The sequence below is a fragment of the Sorex araneus genome, chromosome 5, assembly GCF_027595985.1.
Source record: "Sorex araneus isolate mSorAra2 chromosome 5, mSorAra2.pri, whole genome shotgun sequence".
NCBI classification, from domain to species: Eukaryota; Metazoa; Chordata; class Mammalia; order Eulipotyphla; family Soricidae; genus Sorex; species Sorex araneus.
This window is the reverse complement of record NC_073306.1, coordinates 117,039,903-117,062,197: the sequence shown is the minus strand read 5'-3', so window position 1 is coordinate 117,062,197 and position 22,295 is coordinate 117,039,903. Positions and strand designations below refer to the sequence as shown.

Genomic DNA, 22,295 nt, shown 5'->3' with positions numbered 1-22,295 from the left:
GAATTATGTGGGCAGGTGGACATGGCTATGGAAGAGATTCGAGTAGAAGGCGGAAACTCTTGAGTTCATTCGCAAACCTGGTTTGGTGCAAACCTCAGGCAATCTCAAGCTAACGTCCAAGCTCGCAAAGCTGTGCAGAGAAGCAATAAAGGAAGACCTCAAAGAAAGAAGAGCACCCACCCCGGTTGGGAGATGCGTGCCGAATGTAGATTATAGGTCAAACACCATGGCCATTCAATGCCTCTATTGCCACAACACCACACCACCCAAAAGGAGAAAGAAAACTAAAGGGAATGCCCTGCCACAGATGTGGGGTGGGTAGGGAGGATGGTAGAGGTGGTGGGAAGGATGCTGGGACCATTGGTGGTGGAAAATGGGCACTGGTGAAGAAATTGGCACTCTATCAATGTATGACTAAAATGCAAGCACGAAAGTTTGTAAGTCTGTTACTGTACCTCTCGGTGATTCACCAATAAAAAATTTAGAAAAAAATAATAAGAGAGCAGCAGCGTTGGCTGATGCAGCAGAAGCCAGGAAAAGTATTCTCAACACTCGCCTGTCCTTTGCCAACTACAAGACCAACGATGACTGCCCTCCAACATCCTGATGGATCTATTACATCTTTCAGAAGGGCAGTGGAGAAGGTTATCCAGGAAATACGAAGAAGAAATACGAATAGTCAAAAAGCACATGAAAAATAAATGCTCTGTATCACTACTCATCAGGAAAATGCAAATTGAAACAACAATGAGACATCATCTCACACTAGAGAAACTGAAACACATGGTGTGGATACTGTTAGAAAAGGGACCTTCATTCACTGATGGCAGAAATGCCAACTTCTCTAACCTTTTTGGAAAACAACTTGTTCATTTCTTTAAAAAAATAAACTAGGAATTAAGCTTCCACACACTCAGCAATTCCACTCCTTGGAATATAACAAGGAGCAAAAAACACAATGCAGAAAAGACTTTTGTACTCCTATGTTCATTGCAACACTAATCACAGTAGTCAAAACCTGAGAACAAGTGTCTAAGAACAGATGACTGGTTAAAGAAACTATGGTACATATACACAATGGAACGCTACTTGGCCATAAGAAAGTCATGTGATTTGCTACAATGGGAATGTATCTGGAGAGTATCATGTTGAGTGAAGTTAATCAGAGGGTGAGGGATAGACACACAGTGATCTCTCTAATATGTGGGCTACAAAGAAACATAGCTAGAGAATAACAAATGCCCAGAGGCAATAGAAATGAAGACCCTGAAAAGTGGTCTCCAATAAGAAACTTGCCACTGCCAGGGAGGCGAGTTTAAGAAATAGTGCTGAAAGGATGTTAAGTGATAGGCATGGCACCCTGTCAGCAATAGTGTAGTCAATAACAGTGCCAAAAGGGAAGAAAGAAAAAGAAGGAAAAAAAAGTGCCTGCCATCAAGGCTGGCTGAGGGTGGGGAGGAGACTCAGAGGGAAACTGGGGACACTGGTGGAGGGAGGTGGATGCAGTGAAGGGACTAGTGTTGGAACACTGTTTGCCTGAAACTCAACTATGAGTAACTTTCTAAATTTGCAATTCACCATGACTTCATGTGCTTAAAGCCTGTTGAGACTACCCAATGTTTCTCGACCCTCACACACTGCTACCAATAAGTTTCTTATAGAAGCAGGTCCAAAAAGAACTGTCTGACCCCAAATACTGGAAGTTAAATTAAAGCCAAATATTTGTAAACCTACGACAGTGAGACATTACCATTTTCAGCTCTCTTATCTCTGAGTGAGGCAATGAACATTTTGATTAGCAGACATGAATTTTTCTCGAAGAGAAGACAGCAGATGTTCCATTTTACTCACAGAGATATAGCGTGCTTTTTGCTACGGGACATAGTTTCTTGTTTTTTGTTTTTGAAAGAAGCATTATTGGGGTGGAGTGATAGTAGATTGGGTTGGCATGCAGCCGACTCAGGCTCAAAGGCCTCCATCCCATTCAGTCCCCGTATCCCACAAGGAAGGATTCCTGAGCACAGAACAAGAAGTAACCCCTTGAATAATGCCAGGTGTTCCCCCCAAGCAAAGCAAAACAAAACAAAACAAAAAGAAGTTTTGTAAAACTATGTGAGGGTAGAATATACAGTTTAAACAATGGAGGGCCTGGCTCTTCCAGCCTGTGTTCTCCCTTGAACACGCTTCTCACTTGCTTGTCTCTGTCTCTGTTTCTTTGCTCTCTCTCTAACACGTTCTCTCTCTTCCCTTTCTCTCCCCTCAATAGGTTTCAGTAAGCACTATCTTGCTTCACCAAAACAAAAAACCAATAGATGACCCAATATGGAGGCTGATTCCTTTTAAGACCTTTAAGGAATCCCTGTTTGCATTTGCTGTTGCCAATGAGGGAACAGAGACCTCTGCATCTCTGGGCTTGTCTCTTGCCTCTGTATGGCTCCCTGCATTCTGTCCGAAGCTGTTAGGGGCAGGAGAAACTTGTGGGTCCAATCTGTGGCACCATAACCTCCATGCTTTCTAGATATCCTTTTAGAAAGTTCATTTACTCGCACTCTCCACCCAGATGATACCCCGAGTGGCCGCACACAAACAGCTCCTGCGATCCTAAAAGACCATGATCCCAGAGGCCCACTGACTACTTTGCTGAGAGTGAAGAGCATATGAGGTTTTGGATTTCTGGTATTTTAGTATTTAAGTCCAGAGAAATTTATGCCAGAAGTTGCATCACTGCAAGCTTGTACCTCCGGTTAGTGGGCTCCATAAGATGGGGGTCGCCACACCGCCAAATTGTCGCCACACTGGGTGCCGCGCGACCACATATGCTCTTCATTCTCAGCAATGGAAAACAAATTATCAAATGATGCCTTTTTGGCAGGTCTGATTTTGGGGAGAAAATTCCAAATAATAATAGTGAGTTTTCTGTTGAAATATTGAATGTAATCAAAATAAAGAGAGATTAAAGTGAAAATTATCTGCCACACAGGCGGGGGAGAGGGGTGGTATGGGGTTCTTGGTGGTGGAACATGTGCACTGGTGAAGGGATGGGTGTTTGATCATTGTATGACTGAGACTTAAACTTAAACTTTGTAACTTTTCTCATGGTAATTCAATAAAAAAAAATTTAAGGGTTATTTACTAACAACTCTCTCTCCCTCCTTCCCTTCTTCTCCCTCTCCCCCTCCCCCTCCTCTCTCCTTCTCCTGTGCTTTTCAATCCTTCTCATCATCAGGGCGGTGAGCCGAGGGGGCCCATCCATGGCAATCTCCTAGTACTCGTTTTCATAGACTCTCACTGGCTCCCAGTTCCCCCAAAATGTCATTCCAAACTGGCCCATCTATTGGCAGCAAAGTTTCTCTTTCTATGGACCAAGTCAGTATAACCTGGAGGAAATCTCTTTAATCAGATTGTGCCATTCTTTTTAAGTACTTCCTGCTTCCCCCCATGCCTTTGTAAATTAAAGTTGCCGAGGTCTGTAATAATGTTGCCCCACACATTATAGTAACTCCAGTAAAACCATAGGCTGAATGTTGGCAACCGCAGCAGTGCCAAGAACCTGGAGTTCCACATTGTGCCAGCGCATGTAGCCCCTTGCAGCCAAACAGTGCTCAGTGTGAGAGAAAAATCTAATACTTCCAAAATCCTTACAGAGCTTCAGTTCCCTTGTCTTCAGTTGAGGACATGAACAGCGTGCCAGGGCAGGGGGTGCGGCTCAGCAGAGCAAGGGACCTGCTTGTGTGAGGCCGAAGTTCTCTCCACAGCACCACAAACAGAGAGAGAAATTTCCTTGGCTTCCTCCATTCCGGAGCAGCCCGAAGCCCAGCTTAAGTGAGTCATTTCTCTCCCTTCACTTTATGGGATTCTGAGTCTCTCCCCGGGTCACATTTCATAATGAAGCAATAAAAAGAGTGGGGGGAGAGAAGTGCCACCTGGTGGAATGCACTAGTGCCCACATCAGTGAGGGAGTGTCTGGGGATGGGCTGTGGTCTTGGCAGTGTGAGTCTGTCACGGCCCGACTCAGTTGCATTTAGGGATGCGGATGGAGGATCAGGGAGCAGGAGAAGTTGGTGTCCATGGCACAGGGAAGCACCGCCAGGGACTGGGCCCACAAGTAGGGGCCTGCACGTGAGCACACAGACTCTCGGGGCTTGCTGGGGGTGGGGGGTTGACCCCTGGGCACTGTGGCCACAGGCATTCTCAGGTGCTGCTGGAACGGCTCCTGCACCACACCTGCAGGGCTCAGGGCAGCCCCGTGTGGTCACAGGCCTCAAGACCGCATGCCCCTGTGTCATCACTCTGCTCCTCACTGACAGGCCACCTACCTGACCCTCCACAAGGCCCCGCAGTGAGGAAAGTCCTGCTGGCCTGTCCCCAGAGCTGACTGTCCTGTGTCCCCTGCTGGCCTGGCCAGTCGCTGTTCACCAGACCCTGCTAAAAGTGTGTATCTGTCCCTGCGCAGATGGCCTCGGGGACCTGAGTTGGCGCAGGGCTTCTCTGTGACAAAGTCAACTCACCAAACTGGCAGTGGGTGAAGTGGAGGGTGGAGGGGTGACCTCACCGAGTTACTCGGGGCTTACTCTGGGCTATGTGCTCAGGAATCGCTCCCAAGGGGCACGTGGTGCCACTTGTGGGGTTGGATATGTGAACTGGGGTTGACGAGGACAAGTGACAAACTAACCTGCTGCACCGTCTCTCTGGACCCCTTGTCCTCGTTTCTAAGCTGCACAGTCCCAAGTTTTATTTTCAACTCTGGATCCAGGCCTCTAATTCTAACCCTTGTCCCACCCCTATACCACACCCCAACGGAAGAAAGAACAGGTGAAATAGAGGTGCAGAAATGGTATTTTATTGAACGGGGAGTAGATCAGGGGGCAGTGGTCCCAACGCTGAGGACAGTCCAGCTGGCTCAGACTTTGATTCGGGCTGCGGTGCTGGCAGCACCTGTGCAGAGGGAGACATCAGCTGGGGAGGCTGGCCAAGGCCTACGAGGAGACTCAGAGGGTTAGAGCAGAGCAGCAGACCCTTCCGGGCACCCGCATTCATCCGGGAACCTCCAGCGCAGCCCGCGCCCACAGCACCCCGAGAGTCTACAGCCCTGGACCTGGGCCTATGCCCTGGGAGGATCTCGTTCTGGTCCAGAAACTCCGTGTTCTCTCCCCTCCCCCCAGGAACTACAGCAGAGATGGACAGACTGAGGCAAGAAAAAGGTTACAACCAGAGGGCTGGGTTCAGTGCGTAGGGCAGGATCACGGATCAGGCTGGGTCAGCCTGGAGGTTCCGGATCTGGGACCTGTCAGGGCTCAGTCCACTGGGGGGAAAGGCACTTCCGGGGCTAGCATTTGGGTTTAGGGGCAGAACTGGAGCTGTCTCTGTTTGTGGCTGAAACTCGGGGTTCAGAGAATGAGCATGATAGGCCTGGGACCAGGTCGGTTCTGAGCCGGAGCTCAGGATCAGGACTCATTTGCTGAAACAAGAGAAGCTGAGCCTAGCTCTGGTTCCACACAGGCCCTGTGGAGGCTCCTTGAGCTTTTGTGGCCAGATCTGGAGTAGACCCCCACCCTCTCACACACACACCCCTCACCATTAGGGAGATCACTGTGCTCGTCCCACAGTCTTCAGATTCCTGCTTGGACTCCAACGTCAATTTTTTCTGTTGGGACAAGATCAAAGGCAGCAAACCTCAGTCTCTGCCAAGTAGAAGCCAGATCCCAGGGATTACCACCCCTGTGGTCTGATACTAGGGGACCTCAGATATTCTACCACATGTCTGAGCCTTGGTTCGTTCATCCATAAAGTGTGTGCAATGAGCGTGCCACTCTCGGAGACTCTTGTGAGGGGCCATGAGATGATTATCAAGTTCCTTCCACAGAAAGGCTGCTGGGATGTGGGGCCTTTATTTACCCCACTTATTCATCTCTGCAGCCCAAGAAAACCAGAAGGGAACCCTGGGAATCCAAGAGTACCTCAGTGTCTGGAGAAGCCCAGCTCCCCTAAGAAGAGAAGCAGGGGTGGGCTTGGCTTAGTAGAGGCCCTTATTCTGCTGCTTCTAATCCACATCTCAGCAGGGAAGAGACCCTTCATGCAGAAGCAAACTGGACAGCTAGGAGGTTGTCACTGGCACCTCCCCTACACACACACACACACACACACACACACACACACACACAGAGGTACTTGGCAGTACATTCAGGATTAGAATCTCCATCCAGTCCATCTCCTGTCACGGGCCACTCTGCCTGGTGACTTCAGCAATAAGCAATAACTGACCAAGCTGTGGTCATTTCAGCTTCCCCCGGCTGTGGATCCACTCACCCAGAATTCCCTTGATGATGATACCAGCCCGGGCGTTAATCAAGGAGTGAATCAAAGGGCACATCTGAGGGGTGGAGAGAGGAGGGCAGGTGAGTGTTCACTGGGCACACATGGAGACACCACTTCCGTGGTCTCTCAGGGCCTTTGATCCTTAGGACTCAAGAACAATAGGAACCTAGACACAGCCAATCTGAGAACATAGGCTCCTGAGACCCAAACCCAGCACAATAAAACCTAGGGAGCTTGGAATGAGCAATTCCCACATCCCTGTCCACCTAGAGATCTTGATTCAGAAGCCTGGGATTTTAGAGACACTCAGAGCCCTGGAAACCTAAGATGTGTGTGTGGTGGTGTGTGGTGGTGTGTGTGAGAGAGAGGTGTGTGGATGTGTGTGTGTGGCATTAAAATCCCATTTCCAATTCAGCACTCTGGAGAGCTCTGGAACCTGCATTTCTAAGAGCATCCAAGAGTCACAGGGAATGCTGGGAAGAATCACACACTACGTTAGAAGATCCAGCTCAGTGACTCCCAGAGTCACCCAGTCTTTTCCTATCAGAAACACTGATGTTGCTCCCTTCCCCAGGGGTGGATCCAGGAGCTCCCAATTTTCTGTGAGACTTGAAATGTGCTTCAAGCACATATGGTTCAGGGACGTGCACTGCTGAGAAAGGCTGTTCCATAAGGCTGGACTTGGTTTCTCACTGTGTAGTGGACAAGGTTCATACTATTTATCATACAAAAACAAAGGTTTCACTTTTTAAATGAGGGCATCAGAGAAATTGTAAGTAAAGACTTGTTGACTGAAGGAAAAATATTAGCTGCAAAGGCTGAGAGAAATTACATAGATATGGTAAACACTTGAGGTGACTCCCAGAAAGTTGACTAGTGCAGTCCTTTCCAAGCCGAGCCCAGTGGTGGTGGTTTCCCGCTGACAGTCTGCAGAGGGGAGGGGACAGAGAGTGCAGCCACAGCTGCCAATGCCAGATATGCATACAGGCCCCAGGATTAGGGGGACTCACCGCCTTCTGCACCACCAAGGACACAGTCCTCTGCACGAGGGATACCACAGTGTTCAACAGGTTGTTGATGGCAGGGATCTTGCTAGAAGAGTGAGGGAAAAAGTTGAGCCTTCAGCAGTGGAGGTCACCACCGAGCTACAGCTCTTCCGAGTTAGCTGAATCCCAGAGACAGACCCTCCTTGTAACGACAGCACCTCTAGCCTGGGGATCACCTTAGAGCCCTTTACTCCAGACCTGATGGGACTGTCGCAACCCATTCTTTCATACACCGCATCATTCTAGAACTTATGCCAGGTCCCAGCTCAACTGGGACCCCAGAGATAAACCAAGCAGAAACAGCTCCAAACTCTTACCCAAACACTCAGCACACCTTGGTGAGATGAACTCCTCCCCATCTCCAGTGCTCCACTAATTGTCACCACCCTAGGGCAGTCCCCCCAACAGCTCCCATAAGAGAGGACTTTTCTTTTTGGCTTTTTGTCTTTATTGGGGGGATGGGGAACAGCACTTGAAGCACATGCCACCCAAGGGAGGGCAGGGAGTGTCCTTTAGTCATCCCGGGGGTGCTTTTTTGTTGTTTTTTCTTTTTCTTGGAGCTGCTGCTCTTGCTGCTGCAGCCAGCTTCCTCCGGCCCACTGCTGCTCAGTGGCTCCTCTTTGAAAGAGAATTTCCACTTTTTCTTGGAAACAGCCTTGTCCCTGGCTTCTTCCTGATCACTAGGCGGCGACCTCTTCCTCTTGGGAAGACTTGTACTGCAAGTTGCCTAAGAGAGGACTTTGAATTGGATCCCCCCTCCTTCCCCTGAAGTGCACTGCTCTGCCCAAGGCTCATCACAGTCGGACCTCCCCCTGGAGACCTCTGTAGCTGATGGACTCAGAGCTCTTCTAGGAGTCTTTCCTCGGGACCATACGCTTCAGGAGCATGGGGATAAGTCTGTAGTTGCCAGTAGCTTCTCCTGTGCTATAGCCATGTCTGATAGCAGGTAGCAGGGAGGCTAGACATTATTGTTTAAATATATTATTGATTAAAATCTAGATACAATTTAATCTATGATGACACCCTGTGACAAGTCCTCTACAGGTCACTGTGAGAGTAGGTGGAAAGAAGTTTGCTTTGGACCCCAAGGAGGTACAGGTCACAGCAGGTTGTGGGGGACTGCTAAGCAGCAGAGGAGCTCAAGCAGACGTCTTGTGAGAAAGGGGACTGAGAGCTGAGGAGGCCAGTGGCAGGGAAGAGGGGAGGAAGCAGAAGCCAGTGAGTGGAGCCAGCGAGGCTCAGAGTGGCCAAGTTAGTCACAGAGTCACACATTGGTGCTACAGCTGTTACTGGAACCAAGGTCTGTCTGACGCCAGAGTTCAAATTCAGTTTCATCACTTTTCATGTATAGGAATGGGGTTGACATTCGAAGGGTCTTCTCGTGCCCTGTTCAACTAATGAGTGGGCCTTACCCGTCCAATAAGATGAGCTTGAAGCTGGCTGGGTCACTCCTGCATTTTCCCTGTGTCAGTGTGGGGTGTTCAGACTCCACATCTTCAACTGTGATGGAAGTCAGGAGGTCCAGAGAAACCTCCAAATTAGCCACCTGGCCGAGGATAGGCCTACAACAAAGATTTTGGTGAGCAGGAGGCGAGAAGGTCTACAAGGTCCCACTTGCTGCTACCCCGGGGCTGCCTCTTCTCCCTGAGGTCCATGAGCCGCCGCAGTGTTCAGTTGTGGGAGGAACATACTGACTGTCGGCTGCTTCTCCTGGCCCGGAGGGTCAGGTTCACGCCAACCTCTAGAACATCAGCCCAATAATTAAAACAAGGAGAGTTAATAATCACAAAGTATAGGTGAAAGTTTTGATACTTAAAAGCACTTTAGCTGTCACTTATGGTAAATATGATTACTTTGTACTACATTAAAGAATATCTTTCTATTCCTAGCTTGCTAAGGAACTGTATACTTTTTCAATAATGAATTAATGTTTCCGTCATATTGAAAAGAAGTCTGTCTTTTCAGGTGACTTTTTTTGCATCCGTAGAGATTTTTATTGCAATCTTTAACTGATTAATTCAATACTTAAGCAATATTTATAGTATAATAATTTAAACATAAAGCCATATACTCTTCTTAGGATAAAACACAGGCTTATACTGTTATAGGCCTATTCAAATTTTCTCCTAATCTTTTCTTAATTCTCCTCCTCCCACTCTGACTTAGTCGTATATTTGTATGATTTATCTGCTTCCTTTAAATTTTAAAGGGACTAGCATTATATTAGCCATATTCTATATTTGCTCTATATAGCTGTAATATATATACATAAATATATTTTTGAAGAAAAACATTTATTTTATCAGCTTATTATTGATTTACAGCTCCGTGGAGCTTAGCTCTCTTCATCTATATGTGTGTAGGTGTCACCACCTCACAACAAAAGAAAATAATGTTCTCTTATATGTGAGATGTAAAGAAACATAATAAAGGAGCAACAAATGATCAAAGACCTTGGAACTGGAGATTTTGTTTATGAACCTGAACTTATCTGCTAGGGGGAAGAGAAAGGAAGGGACCCGTGGGGGCACTAGTGGAGGGAAGTGGACTCAGTGATGGCTGTGGTGTTGGGATGATGTGTGCAGCCAAAGTTTAGTTAACAATTCTGTCAATCCTGGTACCTCAAGAAAAATAATTTTTTAAAAATATGTTATAGGCTGGAGCGATAGCACAGCAGTTGGGCATTTGCCTTTCACGCGGCCGACCCAAGTTTGATTCCTCCGCCCCTCTCGGAGAGCCCGGCAAGCTACTGAGAGTATCGAGTCCGTGCGGCAGAGCCTGGCAAGCTACCCGTGCGTATTGGATATGCCAAAAACAGTAACAATAAGTCTCTCAATGAGAGACATTACTGGTGCCCGCTCGAACAAATCGAAGAGCAACGGGATGTTATGCGTCAATCTGGGAAAACATTAGTCATTACAGCAACACCATGAGAAAAAATCCCTACTATTATCTATTATTCCTATTTTCAGATGAAGAAGCATGAGATTATAAAAGGCTGTCAAGATCCCATAGCTAAGAAATAAACAGAGTGTCCATAACTGATAAAGTTTCTTCTACACATGCTCATCTTCCTGTCTCCCAGAGTATTTACAGTTTTATCTTTTTTGATAAGTATAAAACCTTATGCAGAATGAAGCAGTTGGGTGGGTGGGGTATGTAAGTTTATTGTAAGGTTTGAGACCACACAGAATAAATACCAAAAAGGTAAAGATCTAGTATTCACATCTGCCTTTTTCTATACCATAGCACACTGCTCACGATTGCCTGCACTGACCTGTAAGAGCTTCTGCTACTTAAAGAGACTCTGAGGAGACAAAATAATGGGAAGAAATTCTGGCATTCATGTCATCTCAATTAATCATACTTTATTTTTGCTGAGGATTTTTTTAAAGGCTTGATTAAGGCTTGTGAGAACACGCTGGGGGAAAGTCATCCCAGATAGAGAGGGGAACACCAAGTAATATGTGACTGGAGATCCTGCACGGGAAGGGAGATGCATACTGAAAGTAGACTAGAGACTGAACAGGATGACCACTCAATACTCCTATTTCAGCCACAACACCCAAAAGGAAAGAGAGATATCAAATTGGAATGCTTCGCCACAGAGGCGGGGTGGGGTGGGGGGATGGGACTGGGGGGTGGGAGGGATACTGGGTTCATTGGTGGTGGAGAATGGACACTGGTGGATTGATGGGCTCTTAAACATTGCATGAGGGAAAAACAAGAACAAAAATGTGTGAATCTGTAACTGTACCCTCACTGAGACTCACTAATTAAAAAATAAAAAAAAAATTTTAAAAAGGCTTGTGAGAAGCTTGTAAAGGTTATGGGTTTTAGCTGGAAATACATCCAATTTTCAGATGGGAATACTGAGGCCCAAGACCCGATGGCATGTAGAAAAGTGTTGGGGTTGTTTTGGAGCCTGTTGGCCAGGACACACCGCTTTTCCCAAATCCCAGAATGGAAATGCAAACTCACAGGGTCATGGTGACATTAGCTCTGACGGGGAACCTCAGGTCCATACTTTTGTCATCAGGTTTCCCTTCAAGCTTCAAATCCAGGATTCGGCCACCAACAAATTTTGTTCTGTACAAAATACACGGTTAAGAGATGGGGAGAGAGCTCAACAAGAAGAGCACAGACTTTGCACGCAAGAAGTCCCAGTTTAACCCCCAGCACTTCACGGTCCAACTAGCACTGCCTGGAATGACTCTTGAGCACCAAACAGGGAACAATCCCTGGGCACCAATCAGTGTGGCCTCGAAACAAACCAAAGCACACCAAAACTGTATATGTGGAGCCAGCTCCACGCTATGCATCTGGTTTCCTCTCTCTTGGAGGGTAGGAGGTTCAGCATTTTCTCCTCAGCTCTATTTGGAGAAGAAATGTTCCATTCTGGGCAAAGGGGCTTCAGATACCAGAAAGCGGTTGGCAATGATGATGAAGAGAAGCTTCATCCTGGAGGTAAAATGACACAATGTGGGCACGCAACCCCACAAGGCCGATGGCTCTACACCCCCACCTGATTTACTTAGGCACTTAGGCCTCTGGCTTAGCGCCCCAGGTTCAGCGGGGAGAGGCCAGGGATTTCCACTGCTGAGTCTTTGACTTCCACTTACTGCTCCGGAGATTGGGAGTCCCATACCAACTCACCCCAGAGTTCCAACATCAGAGATGATATTGCCCAAAAAGTTCTTGCCTTCCTGGACGGTCTCTCTGACATTCTTCAAAAGACCAGATTCCTGAAACTTGTTCAACTCAGTCTTCAATTGCTGACCAAGAGCTGGTAAGAACAATCTGCGTTAGGGTTATGTACAGACTATTAGTGACACATCAATCACTAATGCCTGGTCTGAATGAGACCATGAGTTTATGTTATGTAGTTTAATCTTCTGAACAACTCACGAATATTCTATCTACTCTCAGATGAGGAAGAAAAGAATCCCAGGCTAGAAATGCGTCTAAAATCTCAAGTCCCTTGGAGTCCTTAATTGTTCCATGCTATTTTCAAAGAGATATATACTCCTTACTCATCTTTAAGCCTGGAGCATCTAAGTGAAATGAGTCAGAAAGAGAGGGACAGATATAGAAGGACTGCACTCATTTGTGGAGTATAGAATAACATCACAAAAGTAGAGAGAGAGTATGGGGAAAATTGTCTGCCATGGAGACAGCGGGAGAGTGGGAAAGGGGGGGTATACCCAGGTGGTGGGAAATGTGCACTGGTGGAGGGGTGGGTGTTTGGTCATTGTGAGATTGTAACCCAAACATGAAAGCTTGTAATTATCTCACGGTGATTCAATAAAATTTAAAAAAAAAGACTGGAGCATCTGACCAGCTCTCTGAGGAGAGACAGCCTCTGAGGAGTGACTCAGTTCTATTGCTTTCAATGAGGTATTTCCACCATTTGTAAACACTGTGGAAAATGCCACAAGAGAATAAATTATGGCATGGAAAATCTAGAATCAAGGTGAATTGTATTGCTCCTGCTCATGGAAAAGAAAGAGAAACCATAGAAGGACAGTTTTTTCAGCAGCCATGTTTCATATGGGACCAGAAAAATAGGCACTGTACTAAGTCGCCACAAAAAAAAAGGAAGAAGAAAAATGTACATTATGGCAGATGTCAAATGGCACATATGCAAAGGAGGAAAGCTTTGTGTGTGTGTGTGTGTGTGTGTGTGTGTGCATGTGTGAGAGAGAGAGCACATGCGTGTATCTGTGTGTGTAAAAGTAGTTTAAGTAACAATACAAGCACTAAATCAATGAACAGCAAAAATATTTTATAAGGGAAGGTATGCCTCATGCACCTGCAAATCAACAACTCAGTGGACAGTATCCACAGTTAAGTTATGTATAAGAAAACCCAGTTTCAATAAACTATATCTGGTCTCACAAGGTGACTTTTTCCACATCTATTTCTGCGTTCATTGCTCCCTGGAGTAAAGTTAGAGAATGGATCTTTTATATATCTTTGATTTTGCCTAAGTCCTATCTAAGGTTTGCAAGGCAACCACATATTTTCATGTTCATGGAAAGAACATTTGTTCATATGTTGTTAATGTTTCCAGAAAATAAAAAGGAAGTTTAATTCTTCTGAGAAACCAGGAAAGGAATTGAAGATATTGTGCAGGGATCAAGGCACTTGTCTTGCACACAGTGAACACTGGTTCACTGCTCAGACCTGCTATGGGTACCTGAGCACTGCTAGGTGTGGCCTTATGCCCTCTAAAGGGAACCAGATAAAAAGGATACAAACATAAATGTACATTTTTGTTTTGGAGAATGGAGGGTGAGCTCAAAGGACTAGTGGGCATGCTTTGTGTGCAGGAGGCCTGGATTTGATCCCCACCACAATGTGATACCCCGGAATTACTTGGAGCAACCCCCAGGCAATAGGCAGGAAGTAGCTTTACCACTGCTGGATAAAACCCCACCCTGTAAAAAATAAAAATAAATCAGACAGGTAGCTTTAAATCTATGTATACCTGTTAGGGCTAATTTCCTTAGTTTTCAATGAGTTAATTGCCCCTCCCCCCCGCACCTGGCTGTTTTAATTGAGGCTCCTCGAAGGGGACGGGTTGCCTTTCCCTCCCCACCCCAAGCAGAGCCTTGACAGTTGAAGATCTCCGGAACCCAGCCACAGCCATGCTCAAGGTCACTCTCCACACGTTCAGACAGGTCTCACACATGAAGGGACTGGCAGAGGAACCCAGGTGTGCGGGACCCGGAGCTGAGATCTCCAAGCCTGCTTGGATTGGGACTTGGCCTTCTCCACCCAGACCCCCCATTTTCCAGTAGCTTGGCAGTCACACCCACAAACTGCCCCCAGCGCCGTGTTATCCCACCAATCGCCAACATCCAGAGACTATAAGACCAAGCTTCTGGAAGCTCTAATAGCCTTGTTCTCCCTCTTAGAGAACCTGACAAGCTACCAAGAGTCAGTTGCCCCACAGGAGAGCGTTACAAGCTCCCCATGGTGTATTCATATTCCAAATACAGTAAAAGATATATACACACCTCTCAGAGAGCCCGGCAAACTACCGAGAGTGTCCAGCCCGCACAGCAGAGCCTGGCAAGCTACCTGTGGCGTATATGATATGCCAAAAACAGTAACCATATTACTGGAACAAAGGCAGAGCCGTAGACCAATGGAACAGGGTGGAATATCCCTACACACAACCCCAAATGTATGACCATCTAATCTTTGATAAGGGAGCAAGAGATGTGAAGTGGAGCAAGGAAAGCCTCTTTAACAAATGGTGCTGGCACAACTGGACAACCACATGCAAAAAAATGGGTTTAGACCTTGACCTGACACCATGCACAAAAGTCAGATCAAAATGGATTAAAGACCTCAACATTAGACCACAAACCATAAGGTACATTGAAGACAAGGTCGGCGAAACCCTCCACGATATTGAAGATAAAGGTATCTTCAAAGGTGACACGGAACTAAGCAATCTAGTAAAAACAGAGATCAACAAATGGGACTACATTAAACTAAAAAGCTTCTGCACCGCAAGAGATACAGTGACCAGAATCCAAAGACTATCCACAGAATGGGAAAGGATATTTACACAATACCCATCAGATAAGGGGTTGATATCAATGGTATATAAAGCACTGGTTGAACTCTACAAGAAGAAAACATCCAACCCCATCAAAAAATGGGGCAAAGAAATGAACAGAAACTTTACCAAGGAAGAAATACGAATGGCCAAAAGGCACATGAAAAAGTGCTCTGCATCACTAATCATCAGAGAGATGCAGATCAAAACAACCATGAGATACCACCTCACACCACAGAGACTAGCACACATCCAAAAGAACAAAAGCAACCGCTGTTGGAGAGGATGTGGGGAGAAAGGGACCCTTCTTCACTGCTGGTGGGAATGCCGACTGGTTCAGCCCTTCTGGAAAACAATTTGGACGACTCTCAAAAAATTAGATATTGAATTCCCATTTGACCCAGCAATACCACTGCTGGGAATATATCCCAGAGAGGCAAAAAAGTACAATCGAAACAACATCTGCACATGTATGTTCATCGCAGCACTGTTTACAATAGCCAGAATCTGGAAAAAACCCGAATGCCCCAGAACGGATGACTGGTTGAGGAAACTTTGGTACATCTATACAATGGAATACTATGCAGCTGTTAGAAAAAAGGAGGTCAAGAATTTTGTAGTTAAGTGGATGGGCATGAAAAGTTTCATGCTGAGTGAAATGAGTCAGAAAGAGAGAGACAGACATAGAAAGATTGCACTCATCTATGGTATATAGAATAACAGAGTGGGAGACTAACACCCAAGAACTGTAGAAATAAGTACCAGGAGGTTGACTCCATGGCTTCGAGGCTGGCCTCACGTTCCGGGGAAAGGTCAACTCAGAGAAGCGATCACCAACTACATTGTAGTCGAAGGCCATGTGGGGGAAGGGAGTTGCGGGCTGAATGAGGGCTAGAGACTGAGCACAGCGGCCACTCAACACCTTTATTGCAAACCACAACAGCTAATTAGAGAGAGAGAACAGAAGGGAATGCCTTGCCACAGTGGCAGGGTGGGGTGGGGGGGAGATGGGATTGGGGAGGGTGGGAGGGACACTGGGTTTACGGGTGGTGGAGAATGGGCACTGGTGAAGGGATGGGTTCCCGAACTTTGTATGAGGGAAGTATAAGCACAAAAGTGTATAAATCTGTAACTGTACCCTCACGGTGATTCTCTAATTAAAAATAAATAAATTTAAAAATTAAAAAAAAAACAGTAACCATAGGTCTCATTCTCCTGACCCTGAAAGAGCCTGCAATCTTGGGAAAGACGGATAAGGAGAGGCTGCTAAAATCTCAGGGCTGAGTGTAATAGAGACGTCACTGGTGCCCACTCAAGTAAATCGACGAACAACAGGATGACAGTGATACAGTAATTCAATGAGTTGATACAAATCAATAAAAAAAATCAGTCCAGCAAAAGAATATGCTAAGAATATAACGATTTCACCAAGGACAGGAGCTAGCTCAAAAGGCAGGTGCATTTTGCCTGCAGCGGGCTGGGGTTTGATTCCTGGCACCTTGAGCACCTCCAGGATTAACCCCATAGCACCAGGCTAGATAGAGCCTCTGAGCACCACTGTGTGTGACCCAGAAAATAACAATTACAACAATTCACTAAAAACATGCAAGTGATTGATAAAAACTTTAATTATCTTCCATAATTAATGAATAACAATCTTTTATAGATGACATTGGCAGAATATTTAAGATATTAAGATCAGTACTGTCAAGGCAGTAATTTTGAAAATGGCACTGTCCCAGACCACTGGAGAAAATGTTGACATAGGGCATTATTTGCCAACATCTACTGTAATAAAAAAAAAAATGTGTTCCTTAGGCCAGAGATATAGGACAGAAGATAAGGCTCTTGTTGTCTTGAGTGCCCATGCTTCAGCTGCAGCACCTATTCGAATACCAATTACCACACTTAGTCCCTGAGCACAGCCAGAGCCACTCCTGAGTACCGAGCTAGGAATAGCCTGAGAATCCCAGGGTTTGACAAAAAAAAACACACGTATCAAATGAGCATCACCTTTGGAATCTTCAAAATCTAAGTTGTACAAACTCATCCTGTGCATGTATTGGGAAAAGGTCATCAACATATAATGTTAAAGGATATTTGTTAATCATTGCTTTTTTCAGGAAAATAAATGATTGAGCCGGGAATTTAAATTACCCATAAATCCATAAATAGGATTTGAAGAATCCCTTGTAGAAGGCCTTGAGAAGTGAAATGGAATACGAGTAGCGTGTTCAGGAGCTAGCCAGGATGCCTTAACTTACAATCAAATGTGTCGAGTCCTTTCTGAACAACAGGTTCCACCTTGCCCAGTGCTCCCCTCAGGTCTGGAAGAAATGATGCTGAAGTTCCAGCGAGCAAGCCACACAAGAGAACCAATTTCCACATCTTGTCCTAGGAAAAAGGATCTAGAGTAAGCACCCGTCACTCTTCCCCTGAACGTTCCTTCCAGAGGGCTGTGATGATCGCCTAGTTTACAAGTGCTCAGCCCAAGGTTGAGAGCTGGAAGTCAGCCTGCCCAGAGACACAGAGTCTAAGACTGAAGTTGTGATTTGGAGCCTGCACCTGATGCCGAGTCTGTCCAGGTAGGTCCGGGGGCCCACTGGCTTCTCAGCCTGCAGCCTTCCTCTTCTTCACATTCCCAACCAGACCCTCCCCAAGGACTCTCCTGCTTCAGTGGGGCACCAGGTGCTCTAAAAGCCCATTCCAGACCCTTCCCCACAGTCCAGGTTAGGGGGAACCCCACCCTCCATCTTGCTGTCTTTGTTCTCCTAGAGAACCTTAACAATCAATTCATGATGGCTTTGGGGGTATCTGCCTTCCTCTTCAGGCTGGGAGCCCCTCAGAGGGACCCCATGATACCTCTCTGCTGAAACGCAGCACCCCAGTACATAGCCTGTACCTAGCATGGCACAACAGAGAAGCAAGCACTGAACATAGCTACAAATATGAAGTGTGCACCATGTCCCAACCCTACATCCTCAGGCCTAACTGCACATTTGTAGCAACAGTTATGACTTCATTTGCTATCTTTAAAATATTACCTAATTCCAGTGAATCCCTATTTCTGTCTCAAGCCCAAAATATGCTGAAGACTAGCATGCAGGAAGTAATGAGAGCCAAACTCACCACTACAGATTAGAAGGAGGATGCTAAAATAATTTGCTCCACTGCACCGTCTCCTGGGATTCTTCTTGATGGAAGTGGCCTTTATATGTCAGTAAGAGCATTCAAGAGTCCCCAGAAAGAAAGCCCTAGTTCCTGGATGATATAAGGACACTGCAAAAAAAAAAAACGGCTCCAGGTTGAGCAAAGAGGCTTCGAACCCTAAGGCTGTTTGGGTTGGAACCGATGTGCGTGGAGAAGACGCTGCCAAGACTAAAGGCAGTGTCCATGGAGTGTCCAGGACAGTAACCTTTGGATGGGTTTGGGGGTAAGTCAGGATGGAACAATTGGAGACTGTTTCCAGTGGGAAGATCCATAGCGATCATCAGACCTATTCTGTCATCACTTGGAAATAGAGGCTCAGAGATGGCAAGCAACCTGTGCAAAGCCAAGCAGCTGGACAATAAGGAGCAAGGATGTGACCTCCAGAGGGCTCCATTTGGCCGCCAGCAAAGTCGCCAACTCTCCTCTGAGGCCTCGGGGCTCCCCATAGGATCTCTTTCATGGAGCCAGCTTCAGTACAGGTGTTTCAGTAGTGGGGAGCTCACTACGGCCCAAAGGCTGCCTGTCCCATCCCATTGAAGAAAGCTCCTCCTGAGTGAACAAACCTCATTGCCCCCATCCAGGTGGGTGACAGTGACATCCAAGGTGAACAGGCCTGACTAAGACTCACAGTTCATGTGAGTCTGAGACAAGGAGTTGCCTGCCTGCTCGTCCTCCAAGACAGCCCCCCATGTTCCGGCAGGAGAGGACTCTCTCTACACAAGTCTCCCCGTGGACCCAGGGAGTCGGTCATCTGCTCACTCACATCTGCCCCAGCTCCCACCCACCATCTCCTCCCCAGCCTCATTCTTCTTCCTTCCCAAACGAATGTCACACGGAGATGCCAAGCTCTTCCCAGCCTTTGGTCCTGCTTGGACTATTCCACACTCTCTCCCCTGCTGTCTCTGTCTGGCCATGTCACTTCCTCACACCCTCCCTGACTGCCCACTGAGGGGGCCACTCACACCCTCTCTCCTCTCCTGGACTTCATTTTGGTTCTTTCACAGAAAACGATCCCAATTCCATTGTTCTGTCTTCTCTGCAGCTTATTTCCAACCTTTGTTCTGAGTCTTTCTTCTCTCATGGGTCCTCAAAACCCTTATTTTTCTTCAGAATGTTCCAATATATTTCCTCTTTCGGGTATCATATGAAGTCAGTCATTAGCTGAAAAGATGGTAGGTCCCCATCACCAAAAATGTCCAGAACTAGACGCAGTGACCACTTTCATCCATTAAGTGGCTTAGAAGGTGGGTGAGAATGATTCTGTACTACTTTGTCTTGTGTTTGAAGACCAAGATAACAACTGTAAAAATAATAAAATCATGGCAATACATTTCCCTCTCTGTTTTTGTTTCAGAGTCCACCTGCCCCACAGGAGATGGTTCCCTCGGATTTCCTATCTCTTCCTTCTCTCCCTCTCAACCCCTCCCCCACCCAGCTTCTTACCACGGCCTCCTGGAGCAGGAGCATGTTGGGGGTGCTGCTTCTAACATGGACCACCTGCACGACCAAGCCAGTTTCTCCCACTGCCCCAGCTCTCAGTCACAGAAGCTCAAAGCTCTGAGGGTGGTCCCGGGGACGACACAAAGGTCAGGAGGTCAGTCCAGGGCCTCTCTCCTCTCTTCAGTCCAAATGCCCTGCTTTCTCAGGAGCCACGTTCTCACCCACTCCTCCAGCCGCAATCCACATGAGGTCAAGACGTCACCGCCCCCTTCTGCTAAAACATTTGGTTGCCCCATAAGTCAAATGTACACCAAGTTAGATCTTCCAAACCAGGGAGAAACCATTCCTCCTTCTTCCTGAGGCCTTTGGGAAACCACTCCTGACCCGGCTGTGGAACCCTTGCGGGAACACATACTTGTGAATGCGCCATATGGACATGTGCTCATCGTGAGCAGACACGAACAGGATAGCTGGAGCCAGACGGATGTGGAAACTTTGCTGAGAGTGAGGAGTATTTGCCGACAATAAGGAATATTTACAGACAATGCAGAGCATTTCTGAATCATGACACTCTGTGCCTGTTGTTCTGGTAACAGGACTCACTTGTGCCTAATAGAATTCTAGTCTCCCTGGATTACTTTGGTCTTATTTTACTTTGATTTAATTTGGGGGCATGGGGGACCACACCCAGCTGTGCTGGTGAGAGAAGGGAAGTGCATGGTGTCAGGGACTGAATTCAGGCCCACGACCTGCTAGCCCTGCGCTTTCCCACTCAAGCTCTCTCTATTTCACCCCCCTCTGGGGTCTCCTTGCTTTATGAACTGAGATAATTTAATACAACCTCGTGGTTAAGTCCACTGGCATGTAAATTTAATACTGACAAAGGAAGTTATATGTCCTTTTTATGTAGGGATCTACTTGTAGCTAAAGTCAATACATATGCTAACTTTTCTGTTCTAACACGATTCTCCCCACAGCCTCCCATTAGATCTTTTGTGGGTTGCCTTGTGCCCCCAGCCCCACCAAGTCTTCCACAGTGCCCCCAACAAGCATCTGAATGCTCAACTTGGCCTCCTGCCTTCAAACGTGGGCTGGTGGGTCCCAGACCCTTTGTTCTAAACCTATGGACCTGTGGAACAGAGGGCAGCCCAGGGCTCCTCAGTGTCGTCCTCTTGGGATGTTTGAGGAGATGAAGCGAGCTTGACCCCAGAAATCCACAAATACCTAGAACCCATTCATTTCCCCATTTCACTGTTTGGCTGGAATCTTTCCATTTGGCTGGACTTTTCTAACACTGGGCAATACGTTTGGAAAAACAATTGACAAAGTGACCTAGGAAATTTGATATGATTTTCATTTTTTGAAAGCCTGTTTTAAAGATGGATGTTTTACAGTTCAGGGTGGTAGCAAAGTGGGTAGAGCGTTTGTCTAGCACACCAGCTGTCGCAAATTCAATCCCTGTAACTCTGTTGAGTCTTCCAGCCTGCCAGAAGTGATGCCTGAGTGCAGAGTCAGGAGTAAGTCCAAAGCACCCCAGGTGTGGCTCCCCTATACAAGACGAAGATGTGTGCCTGAGAGCTGCATCCCTAGAAAATTTGGATCAGAGGATCTTGGATAGAGCCTGTATCCCAACTGTCCCGGGGGATGAGTAGCTAGAAATGAGAGACACTGGGCCACGAGGTGCAAAGATGCTTCTGGCCTCAAGTCCAGTGACCCTCCCCCCAACCTCTTGGCCAAGCCTGGACAAGACCCTCCTAAAGCTGTAGCTCAGTGCACTGCCCCTGGCAGCAGGATGCGGGTTGTGCTGCGGAGGGTAGAGGTTGATAATGATGACTGTGGATAGTGCCTGCACTAGACCAGCTGCCTCCCCTTCTCTGGTGCCATCCCCTCAGCACCCGAGGGGGGGTGGGTTCCCTGTTCCTGTGTCTGGGTTGAAGAGCCTAAGGTTTCCCCCAAGAGGCTGCTGGTCCCAGACCAGGGCAAGGGGTCCCCAGAGACATTCAACCCATGAGGCAGTTTTCACCAGAAGGGAGCCCCATGGGTGAATTGCAGTGGGGTGGGTGCCCCTGCAGCCTCAGTCTCTAAGGACCCAGGTCTCGTTCCTGGGGGAGGGGTGGGCAGAGTTGTACCAAGTGACAGGATGGCAGCTCAGCACATGAGACCAAGACACAACCTGCTCGGCTGTGCCTGTCCTCCCGTGTCACCCACTGAGTGGCTCCACAGTCACCCGCTTTTCTGGGGCCTGGGGCCAAGGCACCGATTGTCCAGCTCATTGTTTTCAATCCTGCTGAATCTGTGCCGAGTATCAAATCCCACACCTGGAAGGCTTGGACCAGGGGTTACGAGTCATGGGTTTGTGGGTTCTGCCCTGATCTTCCCACCTGTGGAGCAGCTGGACCTTCCTGTGAACCTCTGGGTCCTGGAGCAGAAGCAGCCAGAGCAGGGTGGGAGGGGACCCCAAGGTTTCTGGGTGGGCCTGAGGCAGGACAGCTGACTGTGAAGGTCACCCCCTTTGCTCTCTAGCTGTCTCATACCCCCTGTTCACTCGTGGTGTGGGGGTGCCTCTGGTTCTTAGCAATCCCCCAGGCTCTCAAGGGTCAGGACAGCTGTGAGCTCAGCTAACAGCAACAGCGACAGTTCTGCCCTCCAGGCCTTCTCTGGCTGGTCTTGGAAGAAACCATTCCAGTCACCTTCTGGCAGCCACGACCTTG

At 47.3% G+C, this 22,295-nt stretch overlaps 1 protein-coding gene across 2 annotated transcripts; it reads right to left on the bottom strand.

Annotated features, from left to right (window-relative positions):
- Positions 1–4,826: 4,826 nt before the first annotated feature.
- On the bottom strand, positions 4,827–18,160 carry LOC129405122 (BPI fold-containing family A member 2-like). 2 transcript variants are annotated; one of them, XM_055140641.1, is made up of 9 exons: positions 18,064–18,160; positions 17,199–17,328; positions 12,018–12,147; positions 11,343–11,450; positions 8,774–8,923; positions 7,326–7,407; positions 6,307–6,370; positions 5,576–5,644; positions 4,827–4,935 (listed from the first exon to the last, which is right to left on the bottom strand). In XM_055140641.1, exons 2-8 carry the CDS (start codon positions 17,320–17,322, stop codon positions 5,610–5,612), a joined length of 693 nt encoding a protein of 230 aa, XP_054996616.1. In that variant the 5' UTR covers positions 17,323–17,328; positions 18,064–18,160; the 3' UTR covers positions 4,827–4,935; positions 5,576–5,609. The 2 variants fall into 2 exon arrangements, with proteins under 2 accessions (XP_054996616.1, XP_054996615.1); XM_055140640.1 differs by having other exon boundaries at positions 4,833–4,976.
- Between the last annotated feature and the right edge of the window lie 4,135 nt (positions 18,161–22,295).

Coding starts and splice junctions, on each gene's coding strand:
- LOC129405122 (XM_055140641.1), bottom strand. CDS start 17,322: ATGTGGAAATTGGTTCTCTTGTGTGGCTTGCTCGCTGGAACTTCAGCA. Junction 8,924..11,342: donor GCTAATGTCACCATGACCCT/GTGAGTTTGCAT, acceptor TCTTTGTTGTAG/GCCTATCCTCGGCCAGGTGG. Junction 6,371..7,325: donor CCTTGGTGGTGCAGAAGGCG/GTGAGTCCCCCT, acceptor TCCACCCCTCAG/ATGTGCCCTTTGATTCACTC.